Genomic DNA, 26,140 nt, shown 5'->3' with positions numbered 1-26,140 from the left:
ATGCGTGTTCGGAAAACAGAATTATAAGGCAAAACCCGACCTTTTTTGGATCTAAACCTTAGAACTCTCATCCCCTCCGATTTCCCCTATAATTCGCCCCCCCTTTCTCTCTCTATAATCATCCGATTTGAACAATTTTGGGCTCTATTCCACTTGATTTTTCGAGCTCTACCTGATTCCTACACTCGTCTTCACCCTAAGACAGGTATACTCCGCGAATCTCCACATTCTGAAATCGTGTTCTTGAGCAATTTTTTGGGTTTTGTGAATTTCTTATTTCCGTGTTGATTCCTTGATCAAATATGCATGAAACAGATGTTTAAACATGGAATAGAACACAATTGTCTGTGATCAACGAGTTTGGAACATGATTTGAGATGATTTAGGGATAGAGAATTTTTTTCAATTTCGTTTTTTTTTATCACAACTCGATTTCGCTTTTCATTTTCATGTTGCTTTGAGTTCTTAATTGATTATAACCATGTTGAGAGCAATGATTCTATTTTGTAGAGAATGAAGCGCACGAAAACATCAGCAAAGAAAAACACACAAGAAGAGGGTTCGTCACAGCTGGAGAAGCAAAGGCCAAAGAAGTGGGATAAGTCTGATACCACCCACTACAACAACATGAAGAAGGTAGCCGTTCCGGCTACACAACTAGCATGTCCTGAGACGATGACAATATTGGGAATCAAAGCAGACATTGAAGGACTGTTCCAGAACATGGGTCTAGGCCAACTATGCAACCTCAAGGAACCCACTTATCCGGAGTTGGTACGCCAGTTCATAGCATCCGCATACGTCACCCGTCCCGATGATAGCCATCAGGAAGGTTTTCTGGCATTCGTAGTGCAGAAAGTATACTATGAGGTATCTTTCACAGACCTCTGCGGACTATTTGGATTGAGTGCGGGGGAGAGGACATCTGGTCTTTATTGGACTTCAGAGCTGTTGAACTTCTGGGAAACGATTGGCACAGGGGTTTATAGATCTTCTCAGGCAAAGGAGTCACTTATCCGGAGCCCAGTACTGAGATATGCGACACGCCTCATTGGCTCATTGCTATACGGGACAACCACAGCCGCATCAGTCACGCAATGGGAGTTGTGCCTCCTGTACCAAGGTGTGAGGCATTTGCTACCGGCATTTGGAAACTCTACATTCCCACCTGCTACTGCCTTCAACATGGGAGCGGTGCTGGCCGCAAACTTAGCAGGATACAAGGGGAAAGTAACCAAATCCAAGAGCAATGCATGTGGATTTGGTGCAGTGATTACTCGGATCCTTAGACATGTGGGTGTAGACTGCGAGAACCAGCAGGTAGCACTGGACAGATCGAACAACATTGCTTGGAACTACCTGGATGTCATTTCTCTAGTAAGTAAGGAGTTCATAGCTGGTCCCCACTCGAGGATCGATCGGGATGGTCCTTACGTCTACGTATTCCAGGACCGAGCGAAGAAAACACTCTACTGCCACCTGCCTCAGATCGGCCTGACTGCTCTACTTTCAGAGGCTGCAGTTGAGTTCCTACCCCCTGCTACCGCACTAGTAGACAAGCCATCCTTCTTCACGCCAAAATATCAGACCAAAGGCAAGGGCGTGGTTGATGAAGAAGGACAAGATGAGGCTGCACAAGCCATTCCAGATGATTCACAACCCCATCAGCTACTCCCATCAGACTCCAGCCAGTACAAGCTGCAAGAGCTTCCACCGAACGCCACTTCGCGCCAGCAACAACATTGGAGAGATCAGAGCATAAAGACAAACAACGACATGCTACACAAGATCTGGGCTGCCATTTCACGTATCAGGCCGTGTCGTTGCCAAAAGGATGATGTAGTTCATCGGGACAACTCTCCATCCAGCTCTGGTTCGGGTTCGAGTGGTACACACAGGGTAAGAAAGAGGTCCAAGAGACCCAACGATGCAGGAACATCTGGAGCAGGAGACGAGGAGTAGGAGCTATCACCGGCTATTTTATTTTCTTTTCTATTCTAACGTTTTATGGTCTTATTTTCTGTTAATTTTGAACTGAGTTTTTTTTTAGGTTTCTTAATTATGAGTTCGTATTTCTTTTACATGGTTTCTTTGTTTTATTTGGTTGTGTTTTGTGTAGCTTTTAATTCGTATTCAGCTTTGCCTTGCTAGATAAACCAAATAACTATTATCCGAGGAAAGAGGTTATATCAAGTGTTCCTCGGAATTTCCTCGGTATTTCTTAAAAAAAAAAAAAATAAGTTCAATGGTAGTCTGTTTCCGAGTCATCATCACCAGATGAATCTGAATCTGGATCTTGGTGAAACTCTCCAATCACTGGTTCATCCTCTACGTGAACGACGGCTTCCTCTCCAAAGTCGGTTAAATCGACTACAAGGCCAACTCCAGCTAAATCTTCTGCTGCACTACAGTTGCCGGATGTGCTTGGTTGTAGTGGGTCTTCCAGCTCAGAACTTCCCTGAACTCGGCCTCTCGGGTTGAGTCTTGTAACAGTAACCCATGGATCATCTCTGTTCCTTACCCGGGGGTACTTGATATAACAAACCTGTAACATTTAGAAAAATTATAAATTAATACACATGATGATGAATCATTCTGAATAATTAACATTTAATTACCTGATCGGCCTGAGAAGCAAGAATGAAAGGATCATAATATTGCAGCTTTCGCCTCGAATTTACTGATGTAACACCAAATGCATCTGTTCTCACACCTCGATCTGGGGTGTTGTCGTGCCAATCACAATAGAAAACAGTACAGCGCAATCCAACCATGCCCAAATACTTGATTTCCAAAATCTCATGTATGTGTCCGTAGTATACATCATCTCCTGATGCAGAACAAACGCCAGCATCATAAGTCGTACTCGAACGTCTCCTCTTCTGAGTTGTGAATGCATATCCTCGAGTACAAAATCTCGGATATGACTTCACAACAAAGTTTGGTCCAACGACCATCTCACGTATCCAATCGTCAAATGTTTCACCTCTGGCCAAACCAGCAGACACCTATTAATAGCACATATATATATATTATATCAATAAATGTGAATTAGTATAAATATGTGATAAAATATATTTTAATTTGTTTAAAGCACTCACATAAGTAAACATCCATCCAGTAAATTCTCTCTGCTTCATTTCTTCTAGTTCGTCCTCTGTGGCGTATCTATACTCGAACCGCTTTTCTGCCATGAAAATCCTGTATATGATGACAATAATGTAATTAATTAAGATTTAAATTTCAACTTGTTAAAATAAAAATTTGTAAGCTCATTTATTTACCTCTCATATTGAAGAACGTCTTCGCAGTTGGTGAGCAAATATGTTTGCAAATGACTGCGCTCCTGCTCAGTAAGTCGACGGTCCTTTGGTTTTCCGCTAAGTCGTCCAACGTCTGTGAAAATGTCTGGAACCGTAACATGATATGTTGCCCGTTCGCCTCTATCATCATGCCGAGCAGGTCTTCTGTTTTTGGTCTGAACTTCTGCTGGAAAGTAGTACTCGGCAAAGTTTGAAGTTTCTTCATTGATCATCTGTGCGACTATAGAACCTTCCACCCTACTTAAATTTTTCACCATCTTCTTCAAATGGAACATATACCGCTCATACAGATACATCCATCTATACTGCACAGGACCACCAAGTTCCAATTCTCTTGCCAGGTGAATAACAAGATGCTCCATAACATCAAAAAATGAGGGAGGAAATATCTTCTCAAGGTTGCACTGAATCACGGCTATGTTAGTCTTCAAATTTTCAATACCTTCAAGAGTCACTGATCTCGTGCATAAATCGCGGAAGAAACCACTTATCCCTGCAATTGCTTCATGAACATTTCGTGGTAATAGTTCCTTGAAGGCGAACGGAAGGAGGCGCTGCATCATTACATGGCAATCGTGGCTTTTCAAGCCAGTAAACTTTCCTTCCTTTCTGTCGATACAGTTACGCAAATTTGATGCGTAACCGTCTGGAAATTCCACATCGTTTGAAATCCAATCAAAGAACGCATCTTTTCCCGCTGCATCAAGTCGGTATATGGGAAAAGGAGCCCTACCATTCTCATCAACATGAAGTTCTGAACGAGCACATATATCGACTAAATCCAGTCTTGACTTCAAATTATCCTTTGTTTTACCTTGAACATTAAGGATCGTGTTCATGAGATTGTCAAAAAAGTTCTTCTCAATATGCATGACATCTAAATTATGCCTTAGCAGATGATCCTCCCAGTATGGCAGATCCCAGAAAATACTTTTTTTGTGCCAGTTATGTAGTTCTCCAACAGCATCTACCGGAAAACGCTCATGTCCACCGACTTCTGGCGTCCTTTCTGCACCAAAATCTCTTAGTTGTATCTTCAAATCTTTCCCACAAATTTCCGGAGGTGGACTGTCAAACACCCTCTTGTTCTTCGTAAACAAATTCCTACTCCTACGATATGGATGATCAGGTGGTAGGAATCTCCTGTGACAGTCAAACCAACACGTTTTCCTTCCGTGCTTTAGTTGGAAAGCATCAGTGTTATCTTGACAATATGGACATGATAGCCTTCCATGCGTTGTCCATCCAGACAACATACCATATGCTGGAAAATCACTTATTGTCCACATTAGTACTGCCCGCATTTGAAAGTTTTCTTTACACGAAACATCGTATGTTTCAGCACCTTGAGCCCATAGTTGTTGCAACTCATATATTAGTGGCTGAAGAAACACATCAAGTGATCTCTTAGGATGCTCTGGTCCGGGAACGAGAATCGAGAGAAACAAAAACTCTCGTCGCAAGCACAAGTTTGGGGGGAGGTTGTATGGTGTAAGAATGACGGGCCATAGAGAATACTGTCTTCCACTCTTGCCAAACGGACTGAAACCATCAGTACATAATCCAAGGTAGACATTTCTTCTCTCATACGCAAAGTCGGGATACTTTGATTGGAAATGCTTCCACGCTTTTGCATCTGAAGGATGTCTGATCTCACCATCTGTTGAGTGCTCCGCATGCCATCTCATTGGTTGCGCTGTGCGTTCAGACAGATACAACCTCTGCAACCTTTCCGTCAAAGGTAAATACCACATCCTTTTATATGGCACTGGAACTCTTCCACTCGTATCTTTATAACGAGGCTTTCCACAAAATTTGCATGTAACCCGCTGTTCATCCGCCCTCCAATAAATCATGCAGTTGTCGCTGCATACATCTATTACCTGATACGATAAACCAAGACCAGCTACGAGTTTCTGAACCTCGTAGTATGAACCAGGAGCTACATTATCCTCGGGTAGAATACCTTTTACAAAATCAGCAATCGCATCCACACAGTCTTCAGCCAAATTATAATCTGTTTTAATGCCCATCAATCTTGTAGCAGATGATAAAGCTGAATGACCATCTCTGCAACCTTCGTACAATGGTTGCTTTCCAGCATCCAACATATCATAAAATCTCCTAGCTTCTGCATTGGGTAAATCTTCCCCTCTAAAATGATCATTTACCATCTGCTCAGTACCTACACCATAATCTACATCCGTTCTAATTGGTTCTTCTAATCTAACCGCTGGCTGAGGTTCACTAGTACTACCATGTTCATAATCAGTTTCCCCATGATGATACCAAATTTTGTAACTTCGTGTAAACCCACTCAAATATAGATGAGTCCAAACATCCCACTCTTTAATAACCTTTCTATTTTTACAATTAGAGCAAGGACATCTTAACATACCTGTTTTTGCTTCCGGTTGTCGGTGAACTAACCCCATGAATTCAGTTATACCTCGTTGGTATTCTTCCGTAAGCAATCTCGTGTTCGGATCCAAATGAGGTCGATCGATCCAAGAACGAAAATAATTTGAAGAAGACATATTTTTTATGAATCAAATTCGTGTGTAAATAGAGTAAGAGGGAGGATGAAGATATGAAGTGAATGAAGAGGAAGAGGAGTGCTTGTATTTATAGTTTAAATCCTGCCGACATACCGAGGAAATTCCGACGGAATTCCGACGGACAAAACTTGTTCGTCGGAATTTCCTCGGAATTTTGTAAAATCCCCCAACGGCTCTCCAACGGCTATAATATTTCCTCGGAATTCATCGGTTTTTTCCGAGGAACACAGTTTTCCTCGGAATTTCCTCGGAATATTCCGACGGACTGTAGTTTCCTCGGAATTCCGTCGGTATATTCCGAGGAAATTCCGAGGAAACCCAAAATTGGGTTTCCTCGGAATTTCCTCGGAAATTCCTCGGTATATTCCGAGGATTTCATTTTCCGTCGGAATGTCCGTCAGAATATCGCTGTTTTCTTGTAGTGATACATTTATTGTATTTTCCATTTTTGAAAATTTGCTAGGCGTAATGTATGCAGCACATACAGACCTAGCGAGTTATTGAAAGGCGGAAAATCAGGGAGCAAGCGGGGCATAATTTTTTCAATTATTTAAATTTTTTAAATATATTCAATACGTAGCTCTAATACTTGTTTGTGCCCGTTATGACAGTGTATATATATGATGGTACGGTGGTTAGTCGCAATCGTCTAAACCTGAGATAAAAGGCAGAAGTAAGCTATTTTTGTGTTATTTTAATTATTTTATTAATGAATTAGAAAACAGTAATTTATCATTTCATCTTCTTCCTCAAATTTTCTTTTACCCAGACCTAATTTTGTAGCCGTTTTCATATTTTCAACACAAATCACCATTTTTAGCCATTTACTTCAATTAATCTTAGTTTCTTTTGCTACTACACTAAAATATGATAAATACACCGATCAAGGACACGAAATCGTCACAATAATTTTTTTACTGAACCAAGTTTTGAAGCGATTTTAAATAATGGCGACGGTGAAGCTCTGTCGAGTACTTTACCAGCGAGGAATCAACCGTTACGGCTGCGTTTTCGAACATGAATGTTCCACCGTCGTATTTCTTACTTTATAAACAAAACTAAAACTCCGTTCCAATATGTTCTGTTAGTCTTAGTCATCTGATAATGCATTAACCAAGATAAACCTTAGCACTCCGTATTAACACGCAGAGATGGTTACAAAGCACTCCAAAATTTAAAGATTATTTCATTTGGATCATCAATCTTCGAATCTGTATCTGATCCACAACTATTTTTTTTTGGAAATTACATGTTTACCACTTTCAAGGTACAACTTTTCATTTTTACCACCACTAAAGAAATATTTTAAAAAATGCTTTCTTCATTAAGCGGCAAAAAACTTTTATGCTCTTGTTCTTTACATATATAATAAATAAATATTTAAATAAATAAAATAGAAAAAGACAAAAATAGCACTAAATCAAGTTTTTGTTCCCAAACTAGCATTCAAGGTCAAAAGTCACAAAAATAGCACTTAATGTTTTATCAAAAGTCACAAACTTAGGGTTTAGAGTTAAAGGGTGGGGTTTAGGATTTAGGGTTTAGGGTTTAGGGTTTAGGGTTTAGGGTTTAAGGTTTAGGGTTTAGGGTTTAGGGTTTAGCGTTTAGGGTTTAGGGTTTAGAGTTTAGGGTTTTGGGTTTAGAGTTGAGAAATGAGGTTTTGGGGATAAGATTTCAAATTTTGAAAAATAAAAAAAATTAAAATTTTCAAAGGATAAACTTAGAAAGATGCTATTTTGGTCATTTTAGTTTTTGAGTGCTATTTTTGTGATATAAACTTAGAAATGTGCTATTTTGGAGATTTGCCCTAAATAAAAAACTAAAAAAAAATAAAAAATATTTTTTTTTAATTTTTTTCAAATTATACTATTTCGAAATTCAAGCCCTAAACACTAAAACTCAATTCTAAACCCTAAACCATCAATCCTAAATCCTATTTTTTTTAAATACGAACCCTAAACCCTGAAACATCAACTCTAAACCCTAAACCCCGAAACATCAACTCTAAACCCTAATCCCTAAACCTTCAACTCTAAACCCTAAAACGTCAACGCTAAACCCTAAACCCTAAACTTTAATTCTAAACCCTAAACTATCAACACTAAACCCTAAACCTTAAAAGTAAACTCTAAACCCTAAACCCTAAAAAAATAACCCTAAACCCTAAAACATCAACTCTAAACCATAAACCCTAAACCTTCAACTCTAAACCCTAAACCCTAAATCCTAAACCCTAAACCCTAAAACCCTAGAGTTTATGTTTTACGTTTAGGGTTTAGAGTTGATGTTTTAGAGTTTATATTTAAAGTTTTAGTGTTTTAGGGTTTAGGGTTCGAATTTCAGAAAAATATAGGGTTTAGAGTTTAGGGTTTACGTTTAGGGTTTAGAGTTGATGTTTTAGGGTTTAGATTTGAAGGTTTATAGTTTAGGGTTTAGAGTTGATGTTTCGGGGTTTAGGGTTTAGAGTTTAGAGTTTAGAGTTGATGATTTAGGGTTTAGAGTTGATGTTTTAAGTTTACACTAGACCCTGACCCGCGCGCCGGCACGGATTTGAATTTTCGGTTTTTGGTTATTTATTTAACTAAATAATGTATTTGTAATATTTGATGTATTATATTCACCAAGTAAATTATTTTTTTGGCATCTTAAACCATCTATTTACGATGAATATTCGATATCATATAAAAAAATTGAACAAATAGACGTAATTAGAGAATTGTAGACGATATATAAAAACAATGGTTATTAATGTAAAATATGAAAAAATATTATATTATGACTTAGTATGGCATAAAAGATTATAAATTAGTTATACATGTTTAAAGAAAATAAAATAATTTATAAACTTCTATGAAAAAATTAACATATAAAAAAGGGCGATGAATTAGTCATCAAATTGTAAATAATTTCATAATTTTATTAATAATAAATTATTTATAGTCTTTGTTTTTCGTCAAGATAATTATTAAATGTCCATAACATTAATATGTTAAAAGGCCATATTATGAAAGCCCATGTTGTAACCGTTTTTTTCCGGGAAGTGTAACAAAAAAAATTACATTTAACTCTTCGTTTTGTTTAAGTTTGTGTCGGTAAAAGATTAAAAAAAATTTCTCTATCTTTTTCAATGTTCAATTTGAAGCTTATTATGCGGAAATCATACGCAACTATAGGCAATTGGTTGGAATCTCTATATCTTTATATTCTTATAAATTTTAAATTTATTGTTTCCTCTTCTGCAAGCAAATCAATTACCGAAGTAATAGATCAATTGGTTGGAATCAAATCTATTCTTATAATTAGTGTAATTATGGTTAGAGTTTCTATATTTAATAGGTACATTAAAGATACGACATTGAAGATATTTTGTTTTGATTAATAGAAGATATTGGATTTTGAGTTTGTATTTATTGATTTGTTTTTTTATAAAGCTTAGAAATACATCCTATAAAAAAACGAAAACTATAGGTGGTTTGAATATTGTACATCGATCGATGCATGATGTACGTTGACTATATAAAACTTGAACATGATCATTTCAAACTAAAGTATAGGTAGGTTATATGCATTTGTTATATTGTAGTTAATATATTTTAAATATTACATAAGTCAAGTGATTCACGTTTTCGTAAAAATAAAATTCAAGTTCATTATTGGGTCGTACTCGTACGTAATAAGCTACATTAAATATAATGTATTTTTAGGTTCATTTAATGACATTAAGTTTAAATTTGATTAAGGAAAACTCATTAATTTAACTGGAAAAGACAAGCACTAAAATATGTAGGTTTATTTAATGACATTAAGTTTAAATTTGATTAAGGAAAACTCATTAATTTATCTGGAAAAGAATTTCCAAGCATTAAAATAGGTAGTTTAATTTAATTCTCACTGGCATGGAAGTGTAAATAAGTTAGAAAACTTAGGGGTATTTTTTAATGGGTACTTCTCTTTTAATAATAGAGATTAGTTAACCATATGTTTTTTTTTCAAAGTTAATCCAAAGGTTATAAATGTCTTTTACCCTTCAGATAAGGGTAAAAATGGTTAGTGTAAACATGAAAATTGGTACTTTGAAAATTGTATTTTTGGCAATTTTCCCTTTTTTTGGACAACTGATCCAGAACTATCTAGCTATTAATATCTGAATATATATATATATATATATATTTACTGTACATATGTTTCGGTCCATATAAATAAAGTTATTTTTTTTCAAAAATCCAAAATTAATATAAAATAACATTATTTTATTAAAAATAAAATGTTGTTTAATTTTTAAAAATCTAATAATATATAATCAATTTAATGTGATAATATTTAAAATTTACATAGGTTAAGGAAAATTTCATGTTTACGACTTTCATATTACCACTTTTCATCTTTACCGCCACTAAAGATACATTTTCAAAAATATCTTATTCATTAAGTGGCAAAAGACTCTTATACCATTGTTCTCTCTATATATAATAAATCATTATTTAAATAAATAAAAAATAAAAAAAATGTTTTTCGGATTATAATTTTTCAAATTCGAACTTTTTTTATAATTTTTTTTTTGCATTTTTTTCAAATTTTCTTTTTGAAAATCATAATTTTTTGTATTTTTTTTCAAAATTTCTTTTTGAAAATTATGTTTGAAACTATATTAAAATAATATAATGTTTTAAATATTTATTTATATATTTATTAGAATCCTAAATTTCACGTTCCAAAACTCCTACACCCCCCTCAACTCTAAACCCTATGTCTAGATTAATTAACCTTAGGGGTTATAAGAGTCTTTTACCCTTCATTAAAAGTGAGGGTAAAAATGGTTAGTGTAAACATAAAATATGGTACTATTAATGTGGTATTTGTGAAATTTTTCCTAAAATTAATAATTTTAATTTATATATACAACTTTTTACTTACATATTCATATAGGGGATCATTACGAAAATTCATTTTAAAAAATATTAATATTTGTTATTTGCATATTTTTTTATAGAATTACATATTATTATTTGTTTTATTCCTAAAGTTATAAATATCTGATTTTTTTTGTATTAAATCGAAAAGGATAACAAATCAAATCAAATTATACAGATTATAACCCATGTTCGGGAACGCGCTAGGCTCTAGTCGGACGGTCGGGTTGGGCCCAGCGCCTAAAGAGAAAATCGGGGATTAATCGGAAATTATGCGGGGCAAAAATTTTAGATTGTTTACTATGTTATAAAACATGTTAATCTTTGATTGTGTATAACATTAATACATTTTCATGTTTAAGATTGTACAAAACACATAAATAGAATATATAAATTTAATATAGTGTAATTTTCATCAAAATTATGAATATAAATGATATTTATAAAATTATAGATCTAATAAATTAATAAAAATATTATTAAAAATAAAATAAAATAAAAAAAAAAATAATTAAGAAAAATAGATTAGGCGGTCTAGGCAAAGAAAATCGGATATCCGATTTTTTTAACCGATTTGGCATAAATCAGGGCGTAAGAGTGACGCGTAACGCCCAGGCGGCTAGGCGGTCGACTTTTAGAACATGGATTATAACTAGATGGTAATCCACGCTGTACACGGAGTAAAATATTTTATTAGATTATTTATTTTATGTTGTATTAAAAGATTTGTTGTATAGCTTTTCTAGGGATTGATATTCATATATCCGTTTGGATTCAATTTATCTATTCGGATTTCAGATTTTTAAAGTTAGAAATTTAAATCGTATTTGAATATTTACAAATTTTGATTTGGTTTTGGTTCGAATCATTGCTGATTCGGTTCGGATTCAAGTTCGGGTACCCATTTTAACTACGTATTTTTTTAACAAAAATTCAAATATACTTAAATCTTCAAAATCCAGAAATAAAATAATATAAAACATAAAAATTTAAATAATGTAAGACTAAATATTTAAATTTACATAAAAATTAGTTCAATTTAAATATTTGGATGGAGAACAAATAAATATTTTCAGTATTTTGAATATTTTCTGGTGTTTTAGATATTTACTTGTGACTATGGTTATAATTTTTAGATGTTTTCATATTTTTGAATATCTTATAGAAATAAAATAAAATAATTAACATATTAAAATATATAATTGTGATTTAGATATTTTTGGTATCTAAAATATTTTAGTTTGTATCAGATTCGGATCTTTTTTTTTGATATTAAACTTTTAGATCCACGTGAGTATTTAATCAGTTTTAGTTTGTGTTTAGTATTACTTTTAAATCTAGTTCAATTTGGTTCTTTGGATCCAGATATTTTTCACAGACTTACTTTCTTCTAATAATATAAAGCAAAATAACATAAATTTAGAACAAATATTCTAGGCTTGTTTAACATACATAATTATTGGACCATACTTAATAATACCAATAAAAATGGTTGGGCGTCGTGTCAATATTGTTGGGCATGTTGCAAAACTGACGTAGTCTATACCATTAACGTGTATTTTCTTATAAAAATTCTTGGTAAATATAATAAAAACACGAGTCAATCGAGTGAAAATTTTTAGAGTTGCGTAAAAAATAATGTGATCTCTTCAGTCGGCACCTGAATTCTGTTTTTCTATCGATTTCATGAACTTTTTTTCTTTTAAAGCTTTTTCTGATTTCTTATTTTTTCTAGTAATCTGATTATGTTTCTAATTCTTGGTATGATATGAAAACTTCATACAGAAAAGTAATATTTGGCTAAACTAAAGATACGACTCTGTGTATGATGTTTTTACCTTAATTTCCTTAATGCATAGCCAATCACAATATTTATAACCTTCGTGTACAGAAACCTCAACCATGGTTAAGTTCGGCAAGATACAAAACTTTTAATTTCTATAAACATTCTCATTTCAGCATTTTAGCTTATGGGAATCTTAATATTTTTGTAATTTTTTTCTTTCAAAATGATATTATTCATTAGTAGTAGAGAGATACATGCAGTTCACTAATACAAATGTTAAAAATGCAGTAGCTAAAAATAAACTGATTAAAAGAAATTAGTATAAACACTTTAAATTATCTACAGTGGAGTTAAAAAATTAGTGTGTGAACGCATTAATTGTTAAACGATTGTAAGACCGACACGTCAGTATACTCAAATTTAAATCGACGTAAGGTTCACACGTGTCCAATGTAGTGTGAAAACATTAAATAACAATGTTTTATATTAAGGGATAATAAAATAAATAATGAATGTTGCCTAGAAAAAACATAAACTTTTTTTTTTTTTTTGAAACACCGAAAAAACATAAACTTTTTGTATGATTTATATAGTCAACTGCTCTTGAATTCTGGATAAGGTTAAACTAAGAAACATCTGGAGCACTAACGGCACAATTCATGCTGCCACCGAACTTGGTAACGGAATAAGTCAAACTCTAAAATATATAGAACACTCATACGATATTACATTTGATTCAGAATATTGAAAGTTTATCATAGATAAGATACTCAAGTTGATATATAACGTCACTTCTGCATACATTATTTAATCAAACTAAAAGCAGTTGGATTGGCCGGAGTATAGTTTTTTTTTGTGATTCTTCAAATAATAGTAGTGGAAGCTTATAATAAGAAGAAGAGGATAATATCCCCTGTAATTACTTTGCATATGATTAAATTTGTGTATGTACTATATATATATATATATATATATATATATATATAAAGATATCAAGACAAGGAGGACCATGAACATATAAAATAACATAATAGAATTTGCTAAATAGATTAGTATAATATAGTAATGGTATATACCCACGGTGTCTCGATGGATATCCTCATATCCCCGACTCTGAGCAGTAGTTGATAAGTCTATTTATCAATTTAGCTTTGCCCGAAGAAAATAAGTTGCCTTCTACGTGATACATTTATGCAAAATTCTATTAGAAAATGCGAAAAGCTCACGATGTTATTATTCGTTGTTATACACCTATAACTTAAAGTATTAACTAGTTTTCTTATAAATAAAACAGAAGAGGTGCTATTATATTTTGAGTTATTTTTGGGTTCACCCCCTAGGATGAACCTCTAGATTCACCAGCCAATAGGATTTCATTATTTCAAATTCGATATCTTTTAAACAAGGAAACAAAATATTATCAAGTTATATTATGTTTTTTTTTTAAAGTAAAAAAAAATAGCAGCTACAGAAAAAAAGAATTAAAAAAATCTTTTTAACATCGTCAGCAAAACACTAAACCCTAAATCCTAATCCTTAAACCCTAAATCCTAAACCCTAAACCCTTGGGTAAACCTAAATCCTTGGATAAACCCTAAACCCTTGGGTAAACTCTAAACCCTTGGGTAAACTTTAAACCCTTGGGTAAACCCTAAACCCTTGGATAAATCCTAAACTCTAAATAAAAACACTAAACCCTAAAACTTTAAACCCTAAATCCTAAACCCTAAACCCTCGAGTGTTTAGTGATTTTGATTTAGAGTTTAAGATTTATCCTAGAGTTTAAGATTTATCATAGAGTTTAGGGTTTACCCAAAGGTTTACGGTTTAAGATTTAGGGTTTAGGGATTAGGATTTAGGGTTTAATGTTTTGCTGACGACGTTAAAAATATTTTTTTGTAATTACTACTATTTTTTATTTATTTCTTTTTATCTTTTAATTTTAAAAAGATAATATAATTTGACAATATTTTGTTTCATTTTTTATAAGATATCGAATATAAAATAACACAATCCTATTAGTTGGTGAACCTTCACCACCCTAGGGGGTGAACCTAAGAATAATTCTTATATTTTACCCCTCTGTATAGCAATGTTTTATATGAACCTGAGATGTCATGGGAATCTTATATTTACATTTCAAAAAACTGACACACACAAATATATTAATATTTGCAATGCTAGTTGAATAGTTAAATACTAATGTCATCTTAAAGCAAGAAAAATAGCTACTTATATTTCTCAAGAAAAAAGCTACTTATATACATGTATAATGTATGTGTCTATAATATGTGTTATGTACAGTAATCAAACGAAACCAATACGTAAAAATATGTTTTTATATCGTTGGAGTGTTTGCTTCTTTTACCATATATCGTTGTTATCTACCGATTGAACCTCGTTTGAAATTTTTACATTTAGAAAAACTAACTTAAGATAACACCGGACCAACCTATACGTTATATTTTATGTATATATTCATAATATTTTGGAAAAATTCCTTATGGAACTTCCATGTATGTATGGGAGGAAGCAGACGAATGTGATCCCTCCTAGATCACGACAAAATGACCATCCAACCATGTTCTCGAATAATTTCTGTCCAAATACAGCCAACCTGATCAGAAATCATTATCAATTTAACTTGTTATATTTTTTTTTTTTTTTGCCATCTAAAGTTTATTAAAAGGCAAAGCCCATAAAACGAAACCACAAGGTTACAAAGATAAAGCCCAGAAACACATAGGCGAACCAAACCGCAAACCATTTTTGGGCCGTAAGCCCATCATCCTAAACCCAAATGCGCCGCTTCATTCACTCAAGGTTCGTGAACGGGACGTGTGTCAAGATCCTCACTGCGAGGGACCACGCATCACCCGGCCGCCACGTGTTGACCGAACCACCATCAGAGAGGCACGCGTCGAAAAATCGAAGCCCCACCTCTTCACCGGTATGCAAACCACCGTCGCCACAATCCTCGGAAATCCACCATAAGTCGACAACCGCTTCCGCCAGGATCAAAGAGAAAGCGCGACCAAATCTCCACCCTGGAGCCCAAACCCGTTGAAGCTATTGATCTCGAAACATCGATCTACGCTTTAAGAAACATCAAACGTCTATGATCGAACCAAAAATCAACAAGAATATTCAGAACGAGAGTCGATTGGACAAAGGAACAGCAAAAGCGTAGATCGAGAACTGGTTCCAGATCAAATCGGAGAAGAAGCCGGAGAAAGGACGGTGCTATCAGAACCACCGCTCTCCCGGAGACGATCGCCGGCGAAATCCGGTGCTGTTAGAGCCACCGTTTCCCGGAAACGAAAGCTGGCGACAGCGGTGTAAAAGGTATCACCGCTTCCCAGAATTAAGCTCGCTAACCGGAGATAAAATTGATTGAACCTCCGGAAGAGATTTCATCTCGATCCTTCCTCTGTGACTGATTTTAGAGAGAAGACAGAGCAAAAGGAGAGAGAAATCTTTTCGAATTCATTTAACTTGTTATATCTAAGCAGAGGAAAAAAACAAAATATTAGTATAAGAATATAAAATCGAAACCAGCTGAGCAATAATAATATATGCTTCCTCTTGATTTAAAAGATTGATATTTAGGATTTTGCACACATATTGATAAAAAATAAGATATATTTTAATTTATTAGTTTTTATTAATTTTATTTGTTTCCCAATATAGTTTTACCACTCATATTTTAAAATTTTAATTTATGTTTAAGTTTTAAATCAAAATGTGTTAACTAAAGCCAAAATATCAATATTGGATTATTAATCCAATTTTTAAATTAGACGGATAGATTTCAGAATCAAACATACAAAATTCAGAATCAAAATAAATGGATTTGCAATAAATTCAGCTTTATAATAAAACAAAGTATATAAAAAGTAAACACATTCATATATCATATGTTTATAAAATCTCTCAACGTATCTGTTGCTATTGTGGTTCTCACTTGATTGACATGTTCTCTTTGCTGATCTTGAGTTACAAGATTTTTTTCATCATTGTTATTAACTTCTTCAAGATTTTCAACATCATCAGAGTCTTTTTCTTCAGAAAAATTATCTGTTCTACAAAACTTCTGAAAAAAATTATATAACCCAACACACGCAAGTATGATCTCTGTTTGTGTTTTGTAAGGAAAAGGAGGTGCAAATTTAAAAATTAAAAACCGAGATTTGAATATACCAAAAAATCTCTCGATAACATTCCTCAAGGAAGCATGACGATGATTAAACAGCTCTTTATCATTCTGAGGAGTAGAATCCTGACCAGAAAACTCTTGTAGTTGGTATCGAACACCTCAATATGAAGCTAAGAAATTCCGGCGATTTGCAAAATCGCAGTCAACTAGATAAAATTTTCCTGATATTAAACACTAAATAAAATAGTTAATTATCTGGAAAATATGTATGATTTACAATATATTTATATATATGTACCTTGTGTGTGTATAATGAAGATTATATAGAAATCATGACACACGTATTATGGAAAACGGAAAATCAATAAAGAAATAATAGAAAATAGAAAATCAAGAAATATAGCTTGTTCAAAAGAAGCATTTTACAAACGATGACATATTCTACTAAAAAATGGAAGCTGGTATTAATAATAGAATATTGCATAATGAAAGTGCTTATGGCTTAATCAAATCCTTATATTGAATAACACCTAATTTTGAAATCTATTTTAAAATCATAGAACCAATAACAATGAATTTGAATACAGATTTTAAAATCATAGAACCAAAATCTAGTTTTTCTTTGAATTTCCAAATCCATTAAAATGTACAAACAAATAGATTTGTACAGAGTTAGTTTAATCTTTAAAAATCTTAGATCATTTAATAATTGTGTAAAAAGTCGTGTGTAAAAAGTCGTGATTAAATTCCTATTGAGAAGTTAGTTTAATCTTTAAAAATCTTAGATCATTTAATAATTGTGTAAAAAGTCGTGATTAAATTCCTATTGAGAATAATATGCTCTTCAGATGAGAATTAATTTACAATCAAATAAGAGTTAATTTAATATAACTTGGGTTCGCCATAAAAGTATATACATGCCTCCGAACTCGAAACCTTCCAATTATTAAAAAATGTTCAGTTTAGAGTTTATTGCTCATCACATAGTCCATACCTGTGAGATATCAAACTAAGTCATGCGTTGAAAAATTAGACAACAAGTGTCAAATATATAAAGAGATGTCCAAGTCTAACTAGTACAAGGACTTTTGGGAAGAAAACCAAAATTAAATCCATGCGAACCAGCCTCTAAGACCCAAAGTGGACAATATCGTACTAATCAGATAACATAGAGTTGGACATGAGATTTAACAATCCCAACAATTGGTGTCAGAGCGGTTGACGAGAAATCTGCAAGAAGATCGAAATACCCTTCGAGAGATGAATGGTAGGTATCCTATGAGTTAGAAATGAGAGGTGTGTGGCAGATATCAAGTCAGAAGATCCTGGAAGCTCCAGGTGTGGGACACAAGATGAGCGTGGTTTTTAGTTTGAGAGGGAGAATGTGAGATATCAAACTAAGTCCCACATTGGAAAATTAGACAAAAAGTGTCTAGTATATAAAGAGATGTCCAACTAAGTCCCACATTGGAGAATTAGACAAAAAAATGTCTAATATATAAAGAGATATCCAACTCTAATAGTACGAAACCTTTTGGGAAGGAAACCAAAAGTAAATCTATGCGGATTTACCAATTAGGTCCAAAGTGGACAATATCATACTAATCAGATAATATAGAATTGGACAACAATACCTAGAATCCATTTTTGTTTAACCATGATTTCTATTTTCTGCGGCATACTTTTTTTGACAAAAGTGCAATTGTGTAGAAACTTATGTATTTTAACATTTTTTTTATAACTGTGATGTGATTCTAAAGGTTTTTTAGATTCAAAGACTTACCACGAGGTCTGCAGGATCCACGTTTTCTTACCACTTGACACGTTTCGGGTTACTAAGAAAAATTGAACCCATGGCGATATTCAAAAACTGTGAACTCTTTACCACTAGACCAAGAACACTTGATTTTTAACATTGTCATTAGAAGCATTAAGATTTTATCAAGTGAATGCTATTCTTTTGGGAAACATAAGCTCGAAACATTCTGATTTAACCAAAACATGTTAAAATGTAAATTAAAAAAAACATGTTAAAATGTTTGTTTTAACTCTTGTTTTTAATATATATATATAATATAACAATAGCACATATATATAATATTTTAAAATATTTGTTTATATATTATAAGCTAGGAGAATTATTATAAACCGATAACTTTACATATTTTACAACACATTTAACAATTTTACTTAACACTTTACGGAGATGTATTTATTGTTAATGAACTCTTAATTAAATTATCGAACCAATGGGTGTTTATCTACAAATATAAACTATAGTATGAAAAAGAAGAAAAATAGTGTAGTGTATATAATATATGGGCCTGGAAGCCCAGAAGAGAAGAAGAATGCGCGTGAAAACAACTCTAAATCTCCTGGGATTATTCCACACTTGGTCTCCTCCAACAGTTTTTCTTCAGCTCCAATCAAATTTTAACGGAAGAAATCGATCTACCGGTGGAGTTTGAGGAGGAGATGGTGTCACCCGAAAACGCTAATTGGATATCCGACCTTATCGATGCGGACTACGGAAGCTTCACCATCCAAGGTCCTGGTTTCTCTTGGCCCGTTCACCAACCTATTGCCGTTTCTTCTAACTCCAGGTTTCTCTTCTCTCTAACTGATTCAATTAGAGTTCCGATCTGATCTTACCAGCTTCTGATTGATTTGGGAGGAATCAGTGTAGCCGATCAACTTCAGCTTGCTACTACTCGCATGCTGGTCAACGTAAACCCTAATTGCTTGCGCACATGTTGGCATATTCGGCCTAAAAATGTTATTTTTCAGGGGTTTTCTGAAAAAATGAAAGTTAAATTATGGAGTTTGTAATTTGAGTGGCTAAGTTGTTAAGCTTGTGGGATTGTTTGAGTAGGTTGTGGAGACGAAACTTAGATTCTTAGTGTTATCTTTGTCATCTGAAAAATACATTTTAAGCTTAAAGGTTGACTCTTTAGCTGGTGAGGTATCCTTGCAGTTGGGTAAATGACATTAAGTCTTCAGGAGAGTTCTTGTGTTCGTTTATCTCAAAGTCAACTCTGTGTGTGTGCCTGACATGTTTTTCGTGCACTTCTCACATGTTCCTTGATTCGGGAATCGATTCATCACTATCACTTTGTTTTGTGGGAATTAGATTCCTTTTGTGGATAGTGCCTTTCCATCTGAGTTGCTAGTTTGACCTTACCATGTCAATGTTTTTTTGAAAGGTTCTTCTTCCTTGAAAGTGAGCGTATATGTAAGTTCTTGAGATTCCGCTTTGAGATAGATGAGTGTTAGAACGATTTATGGTAAGTTCCCTTGGATTGTTTGCATTGTATTAATAACTTTTTGGTTCCTTTTGGATCAGCGCGGGAGTTGATGGTTCGGCTGGAAATTCAGAAACCAGCAAGGAACCTGGCTCCAAGAAGAGGTAAGCCTTCTTCTGGTAAACTCCACACGTCACACCTTTATTCAAAAAGACTGTCTGGACCATGTAACTCTAGCAACTTCTGCAATTTAAAACTTCGTATTGGCTCTCTCTTGAAATAGTTTTTGGCTTGATAAGGTCTCAGAAAAACAATCCTGGTCATTACTTTTTTTTTGCAGGGCAAGATGTGAATCATCCTCTGCCACTAGCTCGAAAGCATGTAGAGAGAAGCAGCGCCGAGACAGGCTGAATGACAAGTAATCTTTTCAACTTGTTGTATATCCTTCTCTTTCCTACTGTAGGAACTGAAAATTATCGCCTTTTGAAATGAATAAAGGTTTATGGAATTGAGTGTAATTCTGGAGCCTGGAAACCCTCCCAAAACAGACAAGGCTGCAATCTTGGTCGATGCTGTCCGCATGGTGACACAGCTACGCGGCGAAGCCCAGAAGTTGAAGGACACCAATTCAAGTCTTCAGGACAAAATCAAAGAGTTAAAGGTAGAAATTTTTCTTCGACTTGTAATCCATACTGTCACCATGCATGCTTACTACTAGGTTCCTTGTGATCTCGATCAGACTGAGAAAAACGAGCTGCGAGATGAGAAACAGAGGCTGAAGACAGAGAAAGAGAAGCTGGAGCAACAGCTCAAAGCCATGAATGCTCCTCAACCAAGCTTCTTCCCAGCTCCACCTATGATGCCAACTGCTTTTACTTCTGCTGCGCAAGGCCAAGCTCCCGGAAACAAGATGGTGCCATTCATCAGTTACCCAGGAGTTGCCATGTGGCAGTTCATGCCTCCTGCTTCCGTCGATACCTCTCAGGATCATGTCCTTCGTCCACCAGTTGCTTAACTTGGAGAAAAAAAAATCATCGACTGGTTTGCTTCTTGCTTCTGCTGAAAAAAAAAGAAAAGTCCATTTGTTTTACTCTCCTCTTTCTCGGCTTTCTTAGTCTTATCGTTGCCTTTGTTTTATCGTGTTATGGTCGTTTGAATAACTGTTATCTGCTGAACAACTGTAAACTCCAATTGCTTGGCGCAATGTTATCTATTTACATGTAAATTTAAGTAGAGTTAGGCAGATGGCTCTTACATTAATATATAGAATGTGTGTTTTTTTTTTCTCGCCATTAGAGTTTGGAAGTACAAAAGAATTAGAAACAGAAGAGACTGCAAAAACATGACCAGTGAATTTGCAGAAAAGTTTGCTCCTATGAATTGATCTGGGAATCTCTTCTCTGGTTCTTTTAGCCAACGTGTGAACTTAGTTTGTATGTGATTATTATTATGATGCTCTAACGTGACAGCTCTTGATGAACCTATCAGAGGGATCAAGATACTTAGCCCAAAGAGGACGTAGATGAGGAAACGCTATATCAAGCCAAGGCTTAGCTCTTCCATTGAAATGAACAACAGCTGCACTTTCAGCATCAGAAAAGCTTGTTTTCTCTTGGTACCCGAGACCAAGCATATGCCAGAACGGATCTATGGTCTGGACATGGCCGTGGAAAGCTATCAACCCTGGAGGCAAGGTTCCCAGCTGCCACAAACTCAGGTCTGACTTTAAGTTCTGCAACACATACAAGAAAATGGACTAAGTAAAGTTGCTTGATAGTGTTTGCTCGCTAGTTAGTTGTTTTGGTTTACCTCGTCGAGCCAATGATAGTAAGTGGAGGTAATGTTAGTCTCTCTCCAAGCCGCTAGATCGAAAACATTCATCCCGTAAGCCCAAGCACATTCCTCAGGGTCGAAGTTTCTGGCAATGATCGGGTTTGAGAAATTGAGGTAACTCTTGAACTTCTTTGACATGACAAACTTGTCTTCTCCTTTACATGTCTCCACTGCTCCATTAACTTTCCCATCCATGTCAATGTCCCAAAGTGGTGAAAGATCAGTTTGGATCACAATGTCATCGTCTAGAAACACAACCTTGTTTAGGCTCGGAAACAACTGCAAAGACAAAGAAGTTGTAAGTCTAATGTTCAGAGCATTCTTCACTGTCACACGTATCAAGTTTACCTCTGGTAGATGAATACGGATGTGATTCATCATGGAGTTGTATTTAGGGCTAAGAGCTTGTAACTTAGCAGCAACAACAACTGGGTTCTCGTTGTTATTAGCCACAATGACCGATGATCCGCCTCTGAACTGAGACCTCACTCTCTGATCCTTCTCCATAGCTTCTAAAACCGGAACTTTCCCTTTCGATAACCAATCAAAATGATGCAAAGCCTTGACCTCAATTATCGCTGGAGACGGAGGATGCAATGAGAACCAAGCTTGCATAGGGAAATAAGTTTTCCTATCAGTTATGATGTGAAGAACGATCTTATGAGGCCTTAAAGAGTTCTGAACCAGAGACTTAGCCACGACCGAAGCTGCAAGTACATTGTCCGAGGCCAAGACAAAGTGAAAGTAGTTGTTGTCGACTAAGGTTGGAACTAGTTCGGCTTCTGGAAGCTGGAGGCGTGCTGCTGCGTTTATGGAATGTTCGTTGGCTAGTTTGAGAGCTAAACAGTGAAGTTGTTTTGGTATGCTGCTTGATGCGACGTGTCGGTATAAATACTCTTGGATCTTAGCGGTTCTTGTTCTCTGTTCCATCAGTGTCACCATTTCTTTAAGCTTTTGTGCAAATTCTCTTGCGTCTGATTTGCTTCTTTTGACTTCAGAGATGAAATCTTCAAGTGTTTGTGGTATGTCTGATCTTCCTTTTAGCTCTTCTTCACTTAGAGGCTGTTCCAAAACTTGGTACATAGCTTCTGGGACATTCTAGAAATAACCAAAGAACATTAACCTTTTAACACTAATAATCTAATATGCTCAAGATACTAAAACTGAAGTTAGAGTAACCTACACCAGTCTCAACCCTTCTTCCTAAAAGCTTTGGCTTTAGTCTTTTTCCCAAGCAAGCTGTTTATCAAAAAAAAAAGAAGTTATATTGATATTTTACATAAATGATTTACAAAAATCGCATTTACATATTTTAATTAGCAAAAATTGTGACAAAATGAGCAACAAACAGAGATTTTATTCAAAACGAAATCAATAGTTCATTATTTAAAATATCTGGATTTAGAAAATAAATAAATGAAGGGACAAGAACTAGTTACCAAGAGAGGAGCAAGGAGAGGCACCGTCGATAGTATCAACGGTGGAGAGAAGGAAGACGAGCCGGAGAAGAAAAGTAAAGAAGAGCAGAGAATAAAACATCATTTGATACGAGAATCTTCTTGAACCAACCTTCACTTTTATGAACTCTCTTAGTCCTTTCCCTTTGACGACCGTCACATGTCTCAAGCTTGGAGATATATGTAACTGCATCTCTTTTATGTCTCTCTCTGTTCTTTTCTGAACGTGGGTTTGTCTGAAAGGAGATGGATGTCGAAAAAGGATCTTACGTTGTTATGTATTGTATGAGTATTCAAAAAGGGTCTACGTCATTTACCTAACCTTGCTTTGTGTTGAGGTTATTAATGGCAGATCGTATCTGATTCATGTGACGAAAAGGTAATGTGTGTTTGTTAGAAACTTAAACGTAAAAAGACTACGGTTTAAAATGTGATGTGATTTTCTTTTTGTATTTGCATGAAACGCTTCGGTTTTCTCCGGTTTACGTAGTCTTTTTTACTTATTAAGTATACGAATTCACTGAATCTCACGGTTTTTGTGATTTATAAACCGGAATGTCATAAATAACCGCGGAAGCTCAACAGAACGTTGTTTGATTATCCGTAGACCAGGTTCTGTTTGATATAAGCCGGTTCAGTTTGGAGATTTTAGCACATGTTTTAAAATATATAGGGAGTGTAGATGAAAAGGAGCTATTCGGTGGTTACAAGACATAGCTTTACCTCTAAATAAAGTCTTTGAACAAAGACATTGGAGCTTCAACTTCAGAATTTACTTTTTGAGGACTAATTTCTTCGATAATTTAGACAGCTACCCATTTCTCGTAAGTTATTCAATCTCGCCCCCACCCAAAACAAAGTAATTTGGAGATTTAGCGCAAGTCTTTTTGTAGTACTACTTTAGCCTTTCCTTTGTTAGTTCTGTTCTGCACGCTTCAGTTTTCTGCTAGTTATGGATACCTTTGGGGCCTAGGTATACAGCCTTGATAACGTACAAGTTCCAATCTAATATCTTGCATGATTTTGTTTATAAAAGCTCAGTTTATATGGTGTTAGATCATGTTAACATACATTATATGAAGAGAGTGAGACAATGAGATCAACGTAACCAAAGCAAGCCGTATATAGGAATCTACCAACACTTAAATATATTCACAAGTTACAGTTTGGTGTAAGCCCATGCTTGATTATTGCCAGGGCTGCACTGCTTGAAACCTAGGTTTCGAGTTGACACAGACTCTATAACATGACACAAAACCATTGACACAGACTCTATAACATGATTCTTTTAGGGAAACTCGAGTTTGTTTTCTTACAGTATCTTTTCTTGCTTGTCAATCCAAGGCTCTATGAATTCAGATAACTGAGTTACATTACAGATACCACAGAGCCTTGACGGCTTTGAACCTAACACTAGATGGGCAATGATGAATATGATGGTTAATCTCTCTTTGATACTCTGCATTTGATAGGACTATCAGAAGCTTCTTCTTCTAATGAGAATGATCCAGAGACTTGGCATGCTCAGGTAAGGCCTCATTTGTTCAACTGTGATGGTGCAGAAGAGATCTCATTTTCTTTCTATGATTGGATCTCTTAGGTTTTCCGTTCAATTGATTCAAGCTCAGTCAAAGGGTTTCCAAAGGACCCAAAGGAGGCTTCTGGAAGAGTAAGCACAACTCCGAACATGTTGTAACTTTGTCTTCTTTACTCACCAACATGTTGCTACTCTACTGATTATATATATGTGTTTGTGGTCAGAATCTTCTGTGTGGGAAGAACATACTCATTAACATGAGCATACATGCAGCTTATGTTAAGGCCATAAGATCTGCTCAGCATTTCATCTACATTGTGAACCAATATTTTCTTGGATCATCATTCAACTGGGATTCAAACAAGGACTTGGGTAAGTAACTGTGAGCTTTTAAGGGCAAGTTCAGTTACTCAATAGTTGCTGTAATAACAAAGGAGTTTTGGTATTGCAGGTGCAAACAATCTAATCCCTATTGAAATGGCGCTAAAGATTGCTAACAAAATTAGAGCAAGGGAGAAGTTTGCTGCTTACATTGTCATTCCAATGTGGCCAGAAGGTGCTCCAACAAGTAACCCTATACAGAGGATTCTATACTGGCAGGTAAAATAGTTTGTCCATTATTTGCTAAATGATGTCATCTCGATTAATACTGACATCCTTTTCATGATAATTGCAGCACAAAACTATGCAAATGGTGTATCAAACCATCCACAAGGCACTTGTGGAAGTTGGACTTGATGGACAGTATGAGCCACAAGACTTTATAATATGATAGGCAAGCCAAATGATTTCAAAAGCATAATAACCTAACAAATTTTTGATTATGATAAACATACGAACACTAGGTCAAGAAAATTATACAAACACGTTACTCTTCGTTTCCAAAAAGGACCAAACCTCTATTCAGTTTCAAATTATACTTCTGTCTTATGTAGATTAGTTTTTATTTTTACTTTTTTAAAGTTAAGACAATGATTATTTTCTAAGGCCATGAGTGATTTAATTTGAAATCATTATATACAAGAGAGAAAAACTAACAAGTAAAAATACTTTACTTTTACAGAGAACCATAAAATGTTACATTTCCAAATTTTCGTAGTCCTTACTTTTTTTAACGACATATTCGATCAAATAGCTTAAAAATATGTCATCAAACGTTTGTGACATATTCGATCAAATAGCTTAAAAACCCAAAAGCTTAATAAAGTATACGTACCACACGTATGATCGAATATGTCACAAGATCGAATATGTCACAAGAACATTTTGTGACATCTGCATGATTGATGACATGCAGATTGAGGACAATATGTCATCAATCATGTCATCAATCATCCC

General features: G+C 34.8%; 2 protein-coding genes across 2 annotated transcripts; one reads left to right on the top strand and one right to left on the bottom strand.

The window, feature by feature from the left end:
- Window positions 1-19,047: 19,047 nt before the first annotated feature.
- On the top strand, window positions 19,048-21,208 carry LOC106366416 (transcription factor ILR3). The gene is made up of 5 exons (XM_013806014.3): window positions 19,048-19,336; window positions 20,077-20,139; window positions 20,316-20,393; window positions 20,474-20,636; window positions 20,715-21,208. The coding sequence occupies exons 1-5, from the start codon at window positions 19,209-19,211 to the stop codon at window positions 20,988-20,990; spliced, it is 708 nt and encodes a 235-aa protein (XP_013661468.1). The 5' UTR covers window positions 19,048-19,208; the 3' UTR covers window positions 20,991-21,208.
- Window positions 21,209-21,231: 23 nt separating this feature from the next.
- On the bottom strand, window positions 21,232-23,526 carry LOC106420991 (probable galacturonosyltransferase 12). The gene is made up of 5 exons (XM_013861831.3): window positions 23,248-23,526; window positions 22,992-23,047; window positions 22,157-22,906; window positions 21,785-22,087; window positions 21,232-21,707 (listed from the first exon to the last, which is right to left on the bottom strand). The coding sequence occupies exons 1-5, from the start codon at window positions 23,456-23,458 to the stop codon at window positions 21,423-21,425; spliced, it is 1,605 nt and encodes a 534-aa protein (XP_013717285.2). The 5' UTR covers window positions 23,459-23,526; the 3' UTR covers window positions 21,232-21,422.
- Between the last annotated feature and the right edge of the window lie 2,614 nt (window positions 23,527-26,140).

The sequence above is a fragment of the Brassica napus genome, chromosome C2 (assembly GCF_020379485.1).
Source record: "Brassica napus cultivar Da-Ae chromosome C2, Da-Ae, whole genome shotgun sequence".
Classification (NCBI taxonomy): Eukaryota; Viridiplantae; Streptophyta; class Magnoliopsida; order Brassicales; family Brassicaceae; genus Brassica; species Brassica napus.
Note: the sequence above shows the minus strand (reverse complement) of the source record. Positions and strands in the feature narration are given on the sequence as shown.

Bases quoted from the DNA above. Each gene is read 5' to 3' on its own strand.
- LOC106366416 (XM_013806014.3), top strand. From the start codon at position 19,209: ATGGTGTCACCCGAAAACGCTAATTGGATATCCGACCTTATCGATGCG. The intron at 19,337-20,076 runs GTTTCTCTTCTC...CTTTTGGATCAG, and splicing joins GCCGTTTCTTCTAACTCCAG to CGCGGGAGTTGATGGTTCGG. The intron at 20,637-20,714 runs GTAGAAATTTTT...GATCTCGATCAG, and splicing joins ACAAAATCAAAGAGTTAAAG to ACTGAGAAAAACGAGCTGCG.
- LOC106420991 (XM_013861831.3), bottom strand. From the start codon at position 23,458: ATGCAGTTACATATATCTCCAAGCTTGAGACATGTGACGGTCGTCAAA. The intron at 23,048-23,247 runs GTAACTAGTTCT...TTTGATAAACAG, and splicing joins CTCTCCTTGCTCCTCTCTTG to CTTGCTTGGGAAAAAGACTA. The intron at 22,907-22,991 runs GTAGGTTACTCT...GGTTATTTCTAG, and splicing joins GAAGAAGGGTTGAGACTGGT to AATGTCCCAGAAGCTATGTA.